This window comes from Miniopterus schreibersii (assembly GCF_964146895.1).
Source record: "Miniopterus schreibersii genome assembly, chromosome: 16".
Classification (NCBI taxonomy): Eukaryota; Metazoa; Chordata; class Mammalia; order Chiroptera; family Miniopteridae; genus Miniopterus; species Miniopterus schreibersii.
Genome location: NC_138116.1, coordinates 36,939,824 through 36,954,340, shown reverse-complemented (window position 1 = coordinate 36,954,340; position 14,517 = coordinate 36,939,824). Strand labels below are relative to the sequence as shown.

The 14,517-nt window shown below is 52.7% G+C and overlaps 1 protein-coding gene across 1 annotated transcript; it reads left to right on the top strand.

Moving 5' to 3' along the window:
• Positions 1–1,664: 1,664 nt before the first annotated feature.
• On the top strand, positions 1,665–14,135 carry CCDC42 (coiled-coil domain containing 42). The gene is made up of 7 exons (XM_081162072.1): positions 1,665–2,144; positions 2,261–2,366; positions 2,621–2,725; positions 4,238–4,435; positions 9,399–9,620; positions 9,729–9,887; positions 13,884–14,135. Exons 1-7 carry the CDS (start codon positions 2,062–2,064, stop codon positions 13,959–13,961), a joined length of 951 nt encoding a protein of 316 aa, XP_081018198.1. The 5' UTR covers positions 1,665–2,061; the 3' UTR covers positions 13,962–14,135.
• Positions 14,136–14,517: the final 382 nt, after the last annotated feature.

Below are 14,517 nucleotides of genomic sequence, written 5' to 3'. Positions count from 1 at the left end.
ACAACACTACATTTTGGTTATGGATTGACCACACATACAACAGTGGTCCCTTAAGATTACATAGTGAATGGTTCAGCAGAAGCTTTTTCAGACTTCAACAAGCTCCCTAAAAAAGTTTGAAAACATGGAACCCAACATTGTGAGGTTTTCGTTAATTGGAGAGGGTTGTTCGTGGTGCATTATGTGCTTATAAGCAAATCTATAATGGAAAAAAGCAATCCACCACCGCTGTGGATCTCAGACAGCTCTGAGCTTGCTGGGTAGCCCCTGGGAACACAGTGAGACCCCAGAGAGGGATAGTGGTGGGTGATGGCATTGAAAATTCTCATGACTCTCATGCAAGGTACAGAGGAAGTGGCAGAAAGAGCCCCCAGATCTGAGGGGTACACAGGCGGAAAGAGGATGTCTTGCTAACGCACCAACCAACGATGTGTCTACATAAGAGCAGGGCAAACTGGTGATCGGAGAAACAGAGCCTCCCCCTCAAGGGCTGGCATTACCCAGGCCCCCTCAGGAAAAAGGAGGGAAACCCAAATTGATTGTGCCGGGCTCTAGGGATAAACAAGGAGAGAAACACAGCCCTTTGAGGAGCTTACCAGCTTTACTGGTGTTCTTGTCACCCTGCGGGTGGTGGAGAACCATCTCTGGCTGGGGGGCTTAGGTGGGGTGGGCACGGTGAGGGGGTGCGTGGGTGTGTTCTGGGTGGGGTGGGGCTGTGCTGCTGCCTCTGCTGAGCCCGCGGGGCTGGAGGAAAGGCCAGGCGGGCAGTGTCGCTGGGGGAGGGCGGGAGCTGGCAGCGCCCCCTCCAGTCTCCTCTCCTCCCAGGCCAGGATTTAGGGCAGGGTCTGCGGCCAGCAGGGGGCGCCGGAGGACCGGCAAAGTCGGGGGCGGGTTTGCTGAGACCCCGACCCACCTCCCCGGGGCTCCCCGCCCAGACCCTGGGCCACAGAGGGTGCAGAGCGGGCCCGGGAGCCCGGAGCTGGGCGAGCAGCAGGAGCTGGGCCCGCACCTCCCGGGCACCCGCCCCCCGCGCAGGCTCTCACATTGCGACGCTGACCCTCAGGCCAAGTGAGCTTCTGGACGAGGCTCCGACGGGATCCGGGCGGCAGCTCGTCACCTATGCGACCCCCGTCTGGCCGGTCTCCACCTTTCAGTAGCCTGCCAGCCTCAAAAGAAGGCGTCTGTTACCCTCCGAGGGCCTTGCCCGACCCCTCCGTATTCCCGGGAAGGCCTCTGCAGTCCCCGGGCTTTTCGCCTGCCTCGCACCCCTACACGTCCTTCGCCCACACTTGGTTCTCAGCGTCGGGCCCCCTCGCACCCGCCCACGGGCCCCAAGCCCCTCTGTCCCCGCCAGCCCTGCCTCAGCCGAGCACCCCCTTCCTTCTCTCCTCTTCCAGTCTCCCCCCTCACCGCACACAGCCCTGCACCCGGCAGGGGGTCCCCAGGGGCAGGGCCCCCCTCACCGCACACAGCCCTGCACCCGGCAGGGGGGCCCCAGAGGCAGGGCCTCCCTCACCGCACACAGCCCTGCACCCGGCAGGGGGGCCCCAGGGGCAGGGCCTCCCTCACCGCACACAGCCCTGCACCCGGCAGGGGGTCCCCAGGGGCAGGGCCTCCCTCACCCGCACACACCCCTGCTCTACGGAACCCCGCCTCCCCGCCGTGGGCGCCCAGCCCCGAACACCAGCCTCTTACCAGGCCTGACTTCTTCCCAGAGTCCCCGACGTAGTAACTGCGGGAGCAGAGAGCGGGACCTCAGCGAGGGTGAGGTCAGCGGGGTCAGGGGTCAAAGGGCAAAGCCTGAGTTTCCCCCCCCCCAGCGGTCCACAGGCCCGGGCGACCTGTTGCTAGGTAACCAGGTCTCCGGTCGCCAACGACCCGGGCCTGCAGCCATTTTCCCAGGAGTCTCTCAGGCACCCACTCTCCGTGGGCCCCGAAAAGCAGGCAGGAGAAGCTAGAGCCCAGCCGCCCGGGAGCCACCTGTGCCCCCCCCCCACCCCAACCACAGCCACTGTTCTGCGGCGAGGGCTCGGCCGCCCGGGCCACCCGGTCGCCGCCACCATGAGCCTCGGCCTGATGGAGGAGGAGGACCTGGCCGAGTACTTCCGGCTGCAGTATGGCGAGCGGCTGCTGCAGCTGCTGCAGTGAGTGTCAGGGCCGGGCCGCCCCTGGGGCTGCGACCGCCCAGCCCCGCGTACCCCGAAACCCGCTGCCCCGCCCCCGCCCGCCGCCCAGGCCCCTCTGCCCTGTCCCCCCACAGGAAGTTCCCCCACATCGAGGAGCAGTCGGAGTCGCAGTCCATCCGGCTGCTGGAGAAGAAGAAGGAGGCCAAGGTCATGCACCACGCCATGCTGCAGAAGAAGGAGGTGGGCCCGGGCCGGCCGCCCTGCCTTTGGGGGGCGGGGGCTGGAGCCGGGGGTCCTGGGGGGGGGTCCGTGCGCCCCCTGCAGAGACCGAGACGACCCGAGGGGGGGCGGCGCCCCGGGGCGCTCTGCTCCGAACCAGGCCAGGGTGGGGAGCGGGAGGCCTGGTGGAGGCCCCGGGGCGGGGGGCGCTGGGGTCTGCCCGCCTTGGTACCCGCGTCACAGGCCCCCCACCTTCCTGCTCCCCCCGCCCCAAGACGTTTCAGCGCAGAATGGAAACCCTGAACCTGCGCTGGGAGGAACTGGGCGTCAAGGAGGCCCAGCTGAAGGCCCACATTCAGAAGTTTGAGCAATTCATCCAGGTATCGGGGTGTGGGCCCTGCTGCAGCGGGCCACGGGCACCCACACTCTGGGTCCCCTCCTCCTGCTCTTCCTCCTCGCTTTTGCTGCCTCCTGACCCTGGATTAGATGTCTCCTCAGTGCTCAGCAATGCCTGGGGCTTCTCCCTTTAGGTCCCCACTTACAGCTGTTTGTAATTTCTTGTTTGCCTGTCAGTCCCTGCTCCTTCTAGATTTCCATTTACCATTTCCTTGCCCATCCATACCTGGTACACACAGTTTATCCAATGAATGAATGGATGGATGTGCTATGGTCAGGGCTAGGCCCTTGGAGATACAAAGATGAATCAGGCAGAGTTTTAGTACCCCCGACTCACCCCACCACTCCCTCCTAGCACTGAGGGTCCGGGGAGGGGGTGGTTGAAGGACCAGGCACCAGAGTCCATCCTGAGGCAGCTCCTCTCAACTGGTCCTTTGAGGAGCGATTTCACCATTTTAAAATCCACATTTCTCCAGGAAGGAGGGGCCTGGCCGAGCTCCAGGGAGCACTCACTGGCCTCTGCTACAGGGGAGTCCTGCTCTTTAGCACCTTCTTTCCGCCTTGTTCTGGGCCTACACCAAGTGGGAAAGGAAGCTGGTGGACCAGGCATATTCTCCAGAGGCCCAGCTCTTCTTACTGACCAGAGAAAAGCTAGTGGAGTGGTTGGGGCAGCAGGGAATTCAGGGGTGAGGGGTTTTCCAAATGACCACCAGAGACCAGCAGCATCAGAACCCTGGAAAGCATGTTACAGATACAGAGCCCCAGACTCCTCTCTCCTTGCATTCAGCAGGCCTGCAGCCAGGCTCGGACAACTACATGTTTAAGAAGTTGCTCGGGATTGTGATGCACAGTTGGACTTGAAAACCACTGGTTTAGGGCCCTTCAGTCCTCTCCTGGACTAAGGGACACAGTGCCAATCCTCTGTGTGCCTTCTCCACATGCCTCCAAATGCCACCAGCATGCAGCCCACCATGTGGAATCACAGGAGCCACACTAGTGCATTGGGAAGGAGGGATTCACCCGCTAGTCTTGGGGGGAGGGCTTTGCAGAAGGAAGGAGAAGAGAGGGTTGGCCTGATTGCAGCAGCTGAGCCTTGTATCTTTTTCTGGGCATCGAATTGCCTGCATCATCTCCTCCTACCTGAGCCTGACACCAGTCTCAGCTACTAGCTGCTTGCTCTCTGGCATGGCCTTGCCCCCAGGCCCTCTGGAGCAGGCCTGTCTCCTATCTCATCTCCCTATGGCTTGAGCACTGTTGCCCCAGGTTTTGGAAGGAAGAGAGGGGCTACTGCCTCTCAACTCTACAGTTGGAGAAACGGAGGCACCAAGTATCAAAACCGGAGAAAATAAAGGCCTTCTTGCTCACCTGGATGGTCCCTGCCCATCCTTAGGGTGACCTGAGCTCAACAAACAGAGGCCCTGGGTGGGGGCTGCACCAGCCTGGGCCCCAAGGATGGCAGGGCGAGCTCTTGACAAGCACCACCTCCCTGACCCCAGGAGAATGACCAGAAGCGGATCCGAGCCCTGAAAAAAGCCAACAAGGAGAGAGACCTCAAGAGGCAGCGCATGCGTGAGCTGGCCAGGGCCAAGCAGGAGATGGCAGCCCTGCGGCTGCAGCACCAGCACCTGAGCAAGAAGCTGCAGGACTACTCCATCTTCAACAAGTACCTGGAGAAGGTGGTGGAGACCTCCGAGGTGAGGGGGCGGGGCCTTCCTCAGCCCCACCTCTTCCCCAGCCTGGGGCTATGGGGGCTGGGCTTGGGGACACTCTACAGGGATGGTCACCCTACTCTCAGGGCAGCTGGGAAAGGCCCCTGGTCAGGGCTGGGGACTGCGCAATGTATCTTGGTGTCTGCGAGTGACAGCTGTGTCAGTGTCTCTGTATGGGTGTTATGTTTGGGGAACGAGGTTTCTTTTTGCAGCACCAATGATAAGCAGGGATAAGCTTTGCCTGCGTCAGGATGTGGCCTGTTTCCATCCCCGCTTCCCCTCCTCCCTGGCGTTTTTGTTTCCTTGAGAGTAAATAGGGAGAGGAAGGGAGAGAACTGGAAAGCACCCAACCTAATGCAGAGCTTGGGAGTTCTGTGTGTGCTGGGCCCCAGGTGAGGGGCCGCACATGGGTGACTTCATTCACTCCATTCATCAGCCCCGGGGGAACGCCATCCATTGTGTCACCATTATGGAGGAAGACATGGAAGCTCAGAGAGGTTAGGTAAACTGCTCAGGGACTCACAGCCTGTAAGTGGCCGAGCGCTTGCTTCTAACCACTCCTCTGTGGGCCCCACAATGCCACTGACGGCTGCTCTTCCTGAAGTCACCTTGTTGCCAGGGCTACGGGAACTTCTCCACCCTATTCCCACTCCTGCGTCCTGTGGTCCAGTTGACTCTCGACCAACACAGGTTTGAACTGTGCTGTCCACTTAAATGTGATTTTTTTCAAATAGACAATTTGAAAAAACTCGCAGGTGAACCACGAAGCCTGAAACAGATGACATGAACTTGCAGTATGGATAAATACAGTCGATTTATGATTTTCTTAGTAACATTTTCTTCTCTTTAGCTTACTTTATTGTAAGAATACAGTATATAATACCTATAACATACAAAATATGTGTTAATCCGCTTTTTATGTTATCAGTAAGGCTTCCAGTCAACACTAGGCTATCAGTAGTTAAGTTCTGGGGGAGTCAAAGGTTATATGTGGATTTTCCACTGCATAGGGATCATCACTCCTAAACCCTGCATTGTTCAAGGGTCAACTGCATTGTTGACACTCATCCTTTAAACACACTTTTGCCCTTTCCTCTGGGACCATTGCCCCCTCCCCTACTTTCCTCCTACCCCCAGCCCTTCCTCCTCAGACCCCTCTGGGGCTCCTCTCCCTAGCTCCTTCCTTAAATGTCCCTCAGGTCTTTGTTCCAGACCCTCCACTCTTCTCCCTGATCAATTCCCTGGGCCTCCCTTGGATGCCACCCCTGTCAGTGGCTATCCACGCTGTCTTCCCCATGCCCCCATGTGACAGCAGCAGGTAGGACCCCTGACCAGGGCAGAGTGAGATATGAAGCATGCCCTCTCCGGTGGATCAATGTCTGTGGGGGCTGCAAGAGACAAAGGGTGCATGGATTTGTAAAGTCCCAGCAATTTCCATGTAGAACTGCTAACCTGATTTATGCATGCATGAGTCCCCAATCCGTGCTATTTCCTCCACTCTAAAAAATCCGATAAATTATTCATTTAACAATTGGGATTTTTTTGTGAGGGGAGTGAGGAAAGACTACCATATTAAAGCAGCAGGTAAATTATAAGATGTGACTCAAACTCAGAGCTGGTAAAATGTCTTAGAACTGAGGAGACTGGCCAGTATCTGGCTGTCCTTCTGAGCTTCGGGCCCCTACATCTAACTTATCGAGTCCATGACTCCACTCATCTGCTTCCTGCCATCCCCAGGCGAGCCTGCTGCTGGTGTGCCCAGTGCTGGTGAATGGCTTGCCCCCTCACCCATGGCCCCCCGCTCACGCCCCCCCCCCAGCCTCACCAGAACCTGAGCCTCACCTTTGACTCTTCCTCCTCCCTCATTCCCTGCAGCCATCAATCCGCAGCTTTGGTCTGTTCTGCCTCCTAAGTATTTCTGGAATCCAGCCCCTGCCCCTTCCTCCGCCAGACCACCAGTGTACCGCATCTGGGGTTCAGCTTTGCGTTAGTCCTGGCCGCCAGCTTGTCCAGCATTCTATAGCCAGCGTGTTTTTTCAGTATGCAAAATACCTTAAGCATACTGAAAAGTATAGAGAAATACATACTAGCACCCAAGCACTCACCACAGCTTTGTCAAGCCTTCATGCGTGCCCCTATTTCCCCCCAATTCCTTTTTCTCTAATAGAACACCACAGGTGATTGAAACCCCCTGTGTGGGCCCCCTTCCCAGCCCATTCTTCTTCCCCTGTCCTCAGAGGTAACCAGATCTCTGATTTTCTAATTTCTCATCCACATGTTTGTTTCTATTGCTTTGGCAACATACTACATATCCATAAACTACTAATAGTATTGTACATGTTCTTTTGTGACTTACTTTTTCTGACCAATATTTTTTAAAACCTTTTTATTATGGAAAATGTCAAATATATACAAAAATAGAGAGAATAGACTATTGAATGCCCATTGCTCATCACCTAATTCCAGCAATTATCAACTCATAGTCAATCCCCCAGACCTCCCACCTCTGTCATTTTGAAGCAAATTATATATTTTTATCCATAAGTATTTCAGCCTGTAACTCTAAAAGAGAAGAGCTCTTTTTAATATAGTCGCAATACCATCGTCACACCTAGTGAAAATTTGATAGTAATTCCTTAATATTAAATGTCCAGTTGATGTTAAAAATTACCCCCATTATTGCACGAATGCCTTTTGGACAGTTGGTTTGTTCTCATCAGAGTCCAAACAAGGTCCTCACACTGCATTTGGTTGCTATGTTTCTCAAGTCGCAGACCTCATTATGCTGATCAAAATAAGCCAAACATAAGGACAACATACTGCATGATTCCACAGATGTGTTTAAAAACAGGCAAAATGAATCTTTGGTGATAGAAGTCACAGTTCTGATTTCTTTGGTGGTAGGGGCGGAAGGCCCTTCTAGGGTTCTAGAAACGTTGTATCATCCCCTCTTCACATATGACTAGAATCCTGCCATAAAGAAAAGGACTTCATAAAGAGAATATTCCCTTCATCATCGATTTGGTCCCTATGTGGTTGTTTAAAAAAAGCTACTTAAATGCTCAATTCTTGATTACAGTTTTCAGAATAATGAGTTGGTTCTCCAGCATCCTCCTAAAGTGACCTGTACTGTTGTTATAATCATTATGAATGCATGGATTTTTAACATGTTTGATATGTTTTAATCCTTTGCACTTATTCTTACTGATGTTCAAAGTGTCTTTGGACAGCAGGAGCCTCTTCAAGTTGGCACCTGAGTCCTTTTGCCATCAGCATTAGGTTTTGGAGAGGTGCTCCTGATAGCTCTGATGTGGTCCATTCATTTCAACTTGTATGCTGTTGCACCATGTGCTGAGTGACCTTTCCAAAATATAGACATAAAGTTCTCTCTCTGCTTCTTAAAATCCTTCAATGGATGAAGTCCACACTTTTTTTTCAGGGTTTACTGGGCACTTATTTTTACTTCTCCAGATCAATCTTTCCCTCCCCATCTTGAACTCAGATCATTCATATACTAACCTTTCTTGAGTATACTGAACATGCTACACCCACCCATTGTCTTTTCCCAGGCTGTTCCCTCTACCTGTAATACTCCCTCACCTTCCCCCACCTGCCTTGGCCTGGCTATCTTCTGTTTCTACCTCTGGTCTCCTTTTAGCCACCCTTTCCTTCTGGAAACCTTTTCTGTTTCCACCTCCCTCTTCTAATGCTGGCTTGGTGGCCCTTCCCAACAGAGGCATATTTGGGGAAAGGCCAGCAGGACAGTTCCCAGAACACCAATCTATCACTGAAAATGTCAGGAGATGAGCAAAGTGCTCAGGGAGTGTCCCATGGGTGGTGGAACACTCACTTCGATAAACCCCTGGGGACTGGTGCTCACACCGCCTTCTAAACAGGGAGGGTCACAGGGCTTCTCCTCTGCTGAGTGGGGCCTGTGAGTTAGGAGCAGCTGGCATCGCTCTGGACCATGCCGGAGGAGGCAGCAGCGCCTGGCAGGCCTCCTGCCCCACTGGTACCCTCTGCAGCCTCTGCTGGAGGGAGATCTCAGCAAATGCTGAACAAACACCAGAGAGCACCAAGTTGAAGATATTACCCCACAGCGGCTGTCCAGCCCCAGCCCCAGTCACAAGATAAGGCTTATCACTGGGTGTTGTAACTGACTATTTACTTGTCTGTCTGTTCTGCCTCCACATCGCCCCGAGTTGTAGGCTTCGCCAGAGCAGGGTCTGCCTGGCTTATCTCCTGCTCTGTCCCAAGCAGTTAGCATAGTTCCTGGCTGGTATGTGGTTCTTGGTACATTCTTGTTGAACAGGATCATCGTTGCCTTGGGAAACATCTCAAAATGCACCCCTCCCCCTCCTACAGACGTGAAGTTCTCTCTGCTTCTTAAAAATCCTTCAGTGGATGAAGTCCACACTCCTTCTCAGGGTTCACTGGGCACTTTTTTTACTTCCCCAGGTCGATCTCTCCCTCCCCATCTTGAACTCAGGTCATCCATACTAAACGTTCTTGAGCATCCCGAACATGCCACACACACCCATCGTCTTTTCCAAGGCTGTTCCCTGTAGCAATTCTCAACCCTGGAATCATCCGCGGGGGAGGGGTGTGTGGCAAAACTCAGGTGCCAGGGACCACTTCAGACCTGCCTATTAATCCAGATCTCTGGGGATCGAGTCTGCCAGGTGTCCTTTTAAAACGTTCCTCGAGTGATTCCAACTTGAATCAAGGCTGAGAACCCCCGGTCCAGTTGCTCGTGCCCCCAACATACGGCCCGCGGCCCATACCAACCCAGGAGGAGCAAGCGGCGGGACCGCAGGTGCTGCCGGCCTCCGCCCCTCGACCTCGGCCTAGGGCCTCTGCTCGGCGCAGGAAGCTGGCGGGGGTTGGCGGGCAGCGGGGCAGGGCCCGCGCCGCGCTGCAGTGCGGTGAACCGAGCCCCCCACTGCAGTTCGAGGAGATCCACGAGGTGATGGGGCGCTACAAGACGCTGGTGAGCATGCACTACGACCTCATGCAGTCGGCGCAGGAGGGCCAGGAGAAGATCGAGCGCGCCAAGGCGCGGCTGGCGCGCTACATGGAGGAGAAGGACGACGAGGTGCTGCAGCACAACAACGAGCTGGCGCGCCTGCAGATGCGCTTCGACCGCGCGCGCAGCGACGTCATCGTCTGGGTGAGCGCGCCCCCGGGATGGGGAGGGGCGCCCCGGGATGGGGAGGGGCGCACGCACACGGGCGCACGCGCGCACTCTCGCGGAGCTCACGCCCCCCCCCCCCCCCAGGAATCTCGCTGGGCGCACATCCAGAACACCGCCGCCAAGAAGACCCTCTTGCTCGGCACCATTAAGATGGCAACGCTGAACCTCTTCCAGATCGTGACCAAGCAGCTGAAGGAGACAACCCACGTGTCCCTGGAGGACACGCACAAACAGCTGGACATGGTGAGAGGAGGCGCGGGTGCCAGGCGGGCTGTGTCTACTGAACCAAGATGGTTCTTGATTGGTTGAGTGGAGGAGAGAGCCGGATAGAGCTGTGGGTCTCAAACAAGAACAGGATCAGGATCACCTGGGGTCGGGGAGTATTGCTGGGCCGCACCCCAGAGTCTCTGACTCAGTAGGTCTGAAGTGAGAACTCATTAATTTCCATTTTCAACAAGTGCCAGGTGCTGGTGCTGGTCTGGGTCCCACACTTTGGGAACCACTGCCTTAGAGCTAAGACCCGGTTGGCCCCAATCAGCTAGGACAGTAGCAGGGACCCAGTATGGGATTCATTGTGCAAAACAGTCATATTAGATCTAGTGATGTCCCGAAGCCTTTGCCTGAGGCCCACTCTTCGGGAAAAGAGAATATTGGTGAGGGAGAGGGGAGGTAATTCAGCAAGTTTAGGCAAGTGTTAGAGTCATAGTAGTACCAATCTGAGATTTTCTCTTTGAAGTCATTGAAAGGAAATAACTTTTTCACTGTATGATCCAAAGCTATTTGATGCCATGACCAAGTGCTACCTAAAATCATGTCACTTCTGACCACAGGTAAACATATCCCATAATTTGGGAGACTCCGTACCAGTAAGCTGCATTAGCCATGCTTCTTGCGACATGGAGAGAACCATGACTATTTATTTATTCCTTTGGCAAAATTCATTAGCTCTGCTCTGAAATAGTAGAAAGTAAGCACCTGAAAGCCATGATTTTTGTTTTGTTCCTGCTGTATCCCCAGAGTTTGGAACAATGTCTGCCACATAGGAGGCACTCAGTGAGTGTTTGGTGAATAAAGATCGAACACAAACCAAACAAGCAATGAATCGAGAGACACTTCCCTGTTTAACAACAACAGAAAGAGATAAAACTCAAGAAATGTAAAGGATTTCCCCCACTGACCAGCCAGGAAGAAGGATTTCCCTAAACCAAAAAATCTACCTGGGCCCTAGCCAGTGTGGTTCACCGTCCCATGCACCAGAAGTTTGTAGGTTCAATTCCCAGTCAGGGCACATGCTGGAATCGAGGGCTCAGTCCCCTGGGGGGGGTGGTGCAGGAGGCAGTGATCGATGTTTCTCTCGCTTCTCTCTCTCTCCCTCCCTTTCTCTCTCTCTCTAAAAAAAATCAATAAAAATGTATATTTTTAAAAATCTGCCTGCTTCCTAAGGCATGTTAGAGCAGAATTATTGACAGTTCAAAGACCATAAAGGGAATTTGTAAGAAAGTTTGTTCTGCAACAGCAGTTCTCAAGCTTTTTGGTATCAGGATATCTTTATAGTCTTAAACTATATTGAAGACCCTCAAAGAGCTTCTGTTTATATCAGTTATATCTATTGATATTTACTGTATTAGAAACTACTTATTTCATTCATTTTAAAATGACAAGCAAATTAACATAAGTAGCATTTTTAATGAAAAATACATTTTCAAAAACTTTTGTGGGATGAGTGGCGTTATTTGACACTTTTACAAATTCCCTTAATGTCTGGCCTCACAGAGGACAGGGATTCTCATGTCTGCTTTTGCACTCATTCTGTTGTGACAGCCCATGTCATTGAAACATTCCACTCTGGTAAAAAGCCACTGTCCACTTGTGAGAGAACAAGAGAGAAAGAGACAAATAATAGATTGTAAAAAGAGTCTTGGCCTCGCAGCTCCTCTCCCCAGCAGTGGGGTCTCAGGGACTCCCGGAGGTCCTCAGGTCCCTTTCTGTTAGCTGTTGTAAAGACAGGTGAGGCAGGAGGTGGTGAGCTCCAGCTCCCTGGCCCTGCCTGAGCACTCCTAGTTTAGATCATCCAGTTCATCCACTCCGAATTTTGAGCTTTCTGACTCTCTTTCAACCTTGATTTGCCTCTATAGGGATACTTAATAGAGCCCAAATATTATTTTAAAATATCCCACTTCATTCCTATAGGATATAAGCCTACTGAGAGAAATCAAGTAGCCTGAAAAATTAAAAATAAGAACCAGGAAAAATATGTTAAAATCTGAAATCAGGCTCTAGCCAGTGTTGTTCACTGGTTAGAGCGTCAACCCACACACCAGAGGGTCACAGGTTCCATTCCCTGTCAAGGGCCCATACCTGGAATCGCAGGTTCGATCCCAGCCCAGGTCAGGGTGCATACAGGAGGCAACCAATCAATGTGTCTCTCTCACATGGATGTTTTTCTCTATCTATGTATCTCTCTTTCTGCCCCCACCTTCTCCTTCCCTTCCACTCTCTCTAAAAAAAAAACAAAACAAAAAAACCACAATGGAAAGAAGGAAAGAAAGAAAGAAAGAGAGAAAGAGAGAAAGAGGGGGGGAGGGGGGGAGGGGAGGAAGGAAGGGAGGAAGGGAGGAAGGGAGGGAGGGAGGAAGGGAGGGAGGGAGGAAGGGGGGAAGGGGGGAAGGGAGGAAGGGGGGAAGGGGAAGGGAGGAAGGGAGGAAGGGAGGAAGGGAGGAAGGGAGGAAGGGAGGAAGGGAGGAAGGAAGGAAGGAAGGAAGGAAGGAAGGAAGGAAGGAAGGAAGGAAGGGAAAGGAAGGAAATCTGACATCAAGGCAAGAGAGAGAAATACAGACTGTAGATTCTTATATTATGTAGGACAATAGTTGGCTCTGAGCTTCCTGGTGACCAGAAGGAAAAGCAACACACAGTTCTGGTGCGAAAATAAGGAAACATAAGTTTTCCTCAAAGAAAGCAAACCTTTTCCTGCACTTAAGCCTGAGGTAAGGAGGCTTTGAGACACTCAATGAGTAATGTTCAGCAAATCCTTGCAACAGATCTGGGCACAGGCTCCGAAGCCACTTATCGAGAGCTAGGAGCCCAGCATCACAGTACAACTCAGAGAAAGAGATTCTGCAAAAGGCAAGACAGCTGGAATTCCATATGCTGCGTCGTGGAAGGTCCAGCATTACCCTGAATAAAGTCCCAACTGCCTGGAGCAGCATTTTCCTAACTGGGCCTGGAAAACCCTAGAATCCCAAGATGTTAGAATTTCTTATGGGGGAATAAAAGGACTCTGTGAACTAATGCATTTAGGAACTCTAAAGTTAAACCAAGTTAGCTGGTTTTTAAATATGGGACTTCACAGAGTCCTGAGACTCCCTAAGCAGATTCAGTGTAATTTATCTTTAGTTAACGTTTCTGAAACTTACTTGACCACTGAATCCTTTTGGGGGCATGTGACTACTTATTATAAGAACCTAATTTGGGAAATGCTGGGCTTGGCTTCTCGGTAACCTTGGGAAAGTTACTTTAATTCATTGACTCTTGGTTTCCTTTTTTGCAAAACAGAAATCCTATTGGTTTAGTACCATTAGCTATTGACAGAGTTGTTGAGACTTTTGGACAGTCTTTGGAGTCCTATCTCCAGGAACATTCTTGAAAAGGAGAAATTTTAGAACCGAGATCTTTGAGGTCACCTAGGCCAACCTTTCCTCCCTCTTCTCTTTTCAAAGATGAAGAAACTGAGTCCCAGAAAGACAGAGTGATTTCCCCAGAGCTTCACCCGGACCCCAGGCCTTCTGACTTGTACCGTCATACTGATTCATGTTCTTTAAAACAGAAGCCAGCGGATAGAATTTAAACTTCCTAGATGACTCAAGATTAGCATAAGGAGCATCGGGTCTGGGTTTCAGGTCAACGACACCGTAAAGGTTATTAAATTGTGGAGCGGCGTGTGCCGGACCCCGCTGGACCTGCCTGCCCAGCGCCTCCAGTCCCCCGTCTCTTCTCCCTTTAGTCACACTGCCAGCGTACTTCGGTCACCGTGGCTGCCTCTCGGAGCCCTAGCTCCACTGCTAGTTATTGCTCCTGCCTCTGAAACCTGATCCTCCGTCTCAACTAGAATACTTGTCAGATGAGGGAAAGTGGCCTCGGGAAGTCAGTCACAGGAAAATGGTGACTCCTGGGCATGCTCTGTCTTTGGATGGGACGGCCTGTGGCTGGGCAGGCTTACCTCTGGTCCCCTTGCCTTGGCAGATCCAGCAGTTTATCCAGGACTTGTCGGACATCTGGGCGGAGGTAAAGAAGAAGGACCTTCCTCAGATCCGGGTGTAAGGAGCAGCCACGAGCAGAGCCGGAGAGAGGATGAGTTCCTGCTGAGCCCGCGGCCCGGTTGTCCCGGTCCAGCCCTCGGGGACCCCTGCGCCTTGCTGCTTGCAGACACCCTGCCGCACTTCCCCTCGGGCCCCAGCCTGCCCACCCCGACATTAAATTCCATGAGAAGTTTGTACCTAAGCTCTCGGTTATTTATTCACGGGGAAGAAGGTGCATTGAGGAAAGAATCCCCCAAAGCAGCCCCTCTTGAAGCTGGTCACTGGGCTGCTCAGGGTCTAGAAATCAAATCTCAAGTCAAGAGTCTCCTAGGCTTTGGACTCGCACGCAGTAAGTATTCATATGGGCAACACACCGGGGGGGTAAGTCCATGGGACAGTTTTTTCCCTCTACCATTTCAAAAAAAATTTTTGAGGTTGATGTTTCTAATTGGGGTGCAGAGGCTCACTAGGAGCTGTGAAGGCAGCTTCCCAAGTCAGAGTTCCAGCTCTTCCTGACCTTGGGAGCAAGCCCTGCTCTCCTGCCCTCTGTGAACCCTGAAACTACAATATGGTATCAG

Bases quoted from the DNA above. Each gene is read 5' to 3' on its own strand.
- CCDC42 (XM_081162072.1), top strand. From the start codon at position 2,062: ATGAGCCTCGGCCTGATGGAGGAGGAGGACCTGGCCGAGTACTTCCGG. The intron at 2,145-2,260 runs GTGAGTGTCAGG...GTCCCCCCACAG, and splicing joins CGGCTGCTGCAGCTGCTGCA to GAAGTTCCCCCACATCGAGG. The intron at 4,436-9,398 runs GTGAGGGGGCGG...CCCCCACTGCAG, and splicing joins AGGTGGTGGAGACCTCCGAG to TTCGAGGAGATCCACGAGGT.